This window comes from Vigna radiata, chromosome 6, assembly GCF_000741045.1.
Source record: "Vigna radiata var. radiata cultivar VC1973A chromosome 6, Vradiata_ver6, whole genome shotgun sequence".
Lineage (NCBI taxonomy): Eukaryota > Viridiplantae > Streptophyta > Magnoliopsida > Fabales > Fabaceae > Vigna > Vigna radiata.
In genome coordinates, this window is record NC_028356.1 from 25,628,637 (window position 1) to 25,632,747 (window position 4,111).

The 4,111-nt window shown below is 31.3% G+C and overlaps 1 protein-coding gene across 1 annotated transcript; it reads right to left on the reverse strand.

Moving 5' to 3' along the window:
- Window positions 1-371: 371 nt before the first annotated feature.
- On the reverse strand, window positions 372-3,479 carry LOC106763616 (WAT1-related protein At4g08290). The gene is made up of 7 exons (XM_014647785.2): window positions 3,219-3,479; window positions 2,404-2,466; window positions 1,989-2,105; window positions 1,436-1,679; window positions 1,179-1,337; window positions 885-1,036; window positions 372-791 (listed from the first exon to the last, which is right to left on the reverse strand). The coding sequence occupies exons 1-7, from the start codon at window positions 3,419-3,421 to the stop codon at window positions 542-544; spliced, it is 1,188 nt and encodes a 395-aa protein (XP_014503271.1). The 5' UTR covers window positions 3,422-3,479; the 3' UTR covers window positions 372-541.
- Between the last annotated feature and the right edge of the window lie 632 nt (window positions 3,480-4,111).

Here is a 4,111-nt window from a genome sequence, read left to right on the forward strand (position 1 = left end):
AGATATATATTTAATTTTTATATAAATGGAGTTAAGAAGAGTCTAACCGTTAACCTAATATTGCTTTGAACGGAACAACGAAGTAATTTAAATCATGGATGTTTCCCTAATGATAATAGTCTAAATGTACAGTTTATAATAAAATAAAAAATTAATTTATTTATACTTTAATTATTTGTAGTTAACTGTAAATTATAAAGTCTGGTTACAGAATAAAAGTATTTATACTTCAATAATAAAATAATAGTTTTTCAAGTTTTATCTTCATCTCATATTTGAATCTGATGTGATTAGTGAGAATAAGTTTGAAACAGAGGTTTAATGTAACGCATTTTAAGAGTTGAAAATATTACTTTTTAATTCTTGAGTTGAAAGAAAGCTATTTTTATAAAATGAAAAGATATAAACTGACACAGTAGATGAATCCCAGAATTGGGATAAAATCATCAAAAACAAGTAGAGTCACAAGTCACAATACATGAAATAATCATTTAGTACTACTATTACTATTACTACTGCTACCACCATAGTCACTGATGGCTCACTGTTGCTGGTTCTCTATATTAACTGTTCTGCTTTCTTCCATGTTGTGGTTTTTGTCTCCAATTATGACCATTTGAAGTTTGTTATCATTGCTGTCATCACTTTTGAGTACACTAAGTGGTAGCTGTTGCTGGCGTTGCAGGGTCTCCTTTTCAGGGGACGCTGGCATCGAATGCTTCTTCTGTTCTTTAGATTTTCCCCACACAACTAGGTAAAGCCCAACTACCACCACAACTCCTCCCATAATGCTGATACAATAACACACCAAATTCATCACATAAGCTCAATTTCCCAAAGAAAAATTTAAATTTACTGTAAAGATAAAGAAAATATAAAAGTACCTTCCAAGGTGGAGTTTCTCCGAGAGGACTATGCAGGCCAATGCTGTGACTATGATCATACGCAGGGGATTAAATGCAGTCACAAACACTGGCCCTGTGGTTTTTATAACCATGCCTTGCACATAAAATTGGATTGCTGATGTTACTATTCCCTGCAACATCAACACATGTCAAAAATGAAGAACAAACAAAGTAGAATATTTGAAAAGCTAGTTAACAAAGAATATCAGACATTTTGTCAAACATTTAGAGTGTCAAAACTATAATCTTTGAGCCCAAACATTTTGTACTAACCGAATATGCATAAGCAAGAAGCCTAGAATCCCAGCCCAGAGACCAGACATGGGTATTGCGCTCCATGAAAATTGTAAGTACACCGCTCTGAAGTGCACCCAGAAAGCAAACCCAAGTTGCCAGGGACATCTCTGCTGGGTACTTTCTCAATGTTATAGTCTGCAAATAATATTCAAATATGAAGCCTAAGTTTCACCGTAATCATACAAATGCAAAATGTATACTTATGATGTAATTAGTGTAAGTGAATGAATTACTTGTAATATGTAGAAAGCAGCGAAGCCAGCACAGCCTATGAGGAGAAAACATGCACCAGAGAGCCAATGATTTCCAGAAGGGTCGTTGACATTCTCAGGCTGGCCAACGTTGGTGGCTGATGAGCCTGCAATATTAAGAATAGGACCTTTGTACAGTGCCATTAGAAAAGCGCCTCCTAGAGAAACCACAGTGCCAATCATTTTGGCTAAGCATCCAACCTCCTTAAGCTTCATACGCTCCAATCTGTCAAAATCAAATTAAGATTATTTCTAATTCTGTAAAACACACTATAGATTAATTAATTAATGGGTTTGGTGAAGAGATTAATTAAGAAGATGACACGCATTAACGGGATGTTACAATGCGATGACATCGACTTATCACTACATCTACATGGTGTAAATTAAATATACAATAATCACCAACCCCTAGTGGAATCTATGAAGGATATTCACTGCTACGTGTTTGGTTTATGATAATCTTATGCTCTTTTCTATGCATCAAGCAACTAATTATTTAATTAATTAACTAATTAATTAATATCTCACATACCTAAAAATGATTGCCAGTACAAAGGTAATGGAGGGTACGGAGTTCATCACCGCAGATGCAAATGATGCTGAGGTGTACTTCATTCCCAAGAAGGTGAAGCATTGATCAAGTATTATCCTGTAATCAATAAATAACAATTTTTTTAAATTAGTTTATTCATAATTAAATTAATATTTTTTTTAAAAGTATATATAACTTAATTTCGTCTATATTGTTATTTTCGTAAATAACGTATAAGGACTAATTAATTTATCATTTATTCTTTTAGTAAATTGATTATATATAAATATATTATTATATAGGCGATAATGATGGTAATTTCATGAAATTATTATTTTGAGTCAATCTGATAAAACTGTGAATAAAATATTTGGTTATTTGAAAAATGGTAGGTAAGTGGAATAGATGACGTTACTCGACAAAAGCCACTGCCATAAGCTCTGAAAATATCCGAATTGTCATCTTCGGCCTAACTTTCCTGCAAATTAACATAAAAATGGATAAAGACTTTAGTTAATTAGCAACTCCAGTTAATTTACTGTAATTTTTATATTATAGATTTATGAATGATAAATTTGCTTGCTATTAAGAAATGAAAAAACGTTAATGATAGTTATTAAATTTAATATATACAGCAGTGACATTGCATACTATTGTTTTTAAAATTTGATCGGATTTTGGTCTCTTCCACCAGCTATATACAGTTTAGGAATAATATTGTAAAAGAAGAGAAAGTGTTGAAATTAATATCCGAAGAATGACCAATGAATTTATAGTTTAAGTATGAGTTAAATTTAATGTATTTTAACTTATTATATTTTTTAATTTTCTTGAAAAAAAAGTGTTTGTTTACTTATGAGCATTTAAATTCAACATTGTGTGGCAGTTAAAAAAAAAACATTTTTGTTTAAATATCACATTTATTAGGAAAAGGGAAAGTTTTTTCTTTTAAGAGAAAGAAATGATCTAACTTTTTAATTTGTGTATGTGCACTAAATTAAAAACAGATAAAGTAGATAACACAAAACCAGAACCCACCATTGACGAGAACAACGAAAAGGTGGCTGGAAATTATGTTCATGAAACGAAAAACATGTCCTAAATTTCTATCATGGAACAAGCAAAACATGAGTATTGTTTTTGAAAAACATCATGGTATGAGAAAATATGTGGTTAAAATTATCTAACTAGAGTTTTATGTTAGGTATTGGAAAACAAGAAGAGAGAAACCTTTCAAGAAAAAATGCGAATGGACCAAGAGCTACAGTGGCGATGATATTGCGATAAACAACAAAAACATAATGGCTCATGCCCTTGTTGAGAGCATCCATGGTGATAAGGTACATGCCAGCAGACCCAAATTGCAAGCTCAATATTATGAGATATGCTTTTGCATTGCATAACCACTCATACACCTTCTTACAACATTCCATTGCACTCAAAATAAGGTTTCTATTTTTTTTTTTCTAGTATTGTGTCTGATGACTATGTTTGTGTGGTACTGAATCCAAGAACCAGGTTACCCTTCTCAGTATTTATACACAAACATGTTGCTTAATTACTTGTTAATTGATTTGTTTATTGCTTAATCGAAAATCCACTACAACAAAAATTGCGTGATGACTACAGAGTTTACTTTCCATGAAGTTATGTGGCACAAGAGAGAAATAACTAATAATAAATATAGTTGGTATTTGCAATTCACCAAGGTCTGCATTTTCTTTTATCAGATTTTTATCTTAGGGTTCGAACATTATTTCAAAGAAAAGAAAAAAAAAAATCATTGGTGTGAAAAGATGTTTTCCTTTTCATGTCTATTTTTTTTTTCTTCTTCCCGTCATGCAATGATGATGGTCAATTTAACGCAAACAATTCATTTTTGGAGGTTTTGATGAACTCTTCCAATAACTTTAAGATAATTTGTCTTGTCGTATTGCAGCACAAACTTAGAGATGATTACACACATGCATTCCTAAACAATTATGACCATTAATTAACTTCCTTATACGAAATATGAATGGGGTTATGCTTTTGTATTTGAAAAAAGAAAAAAACAGAACACGAAATTGCAATTTTTCCTATTTTATTTTTTGTAATTTTAGATTTTTTCAGTCTGCAATCTT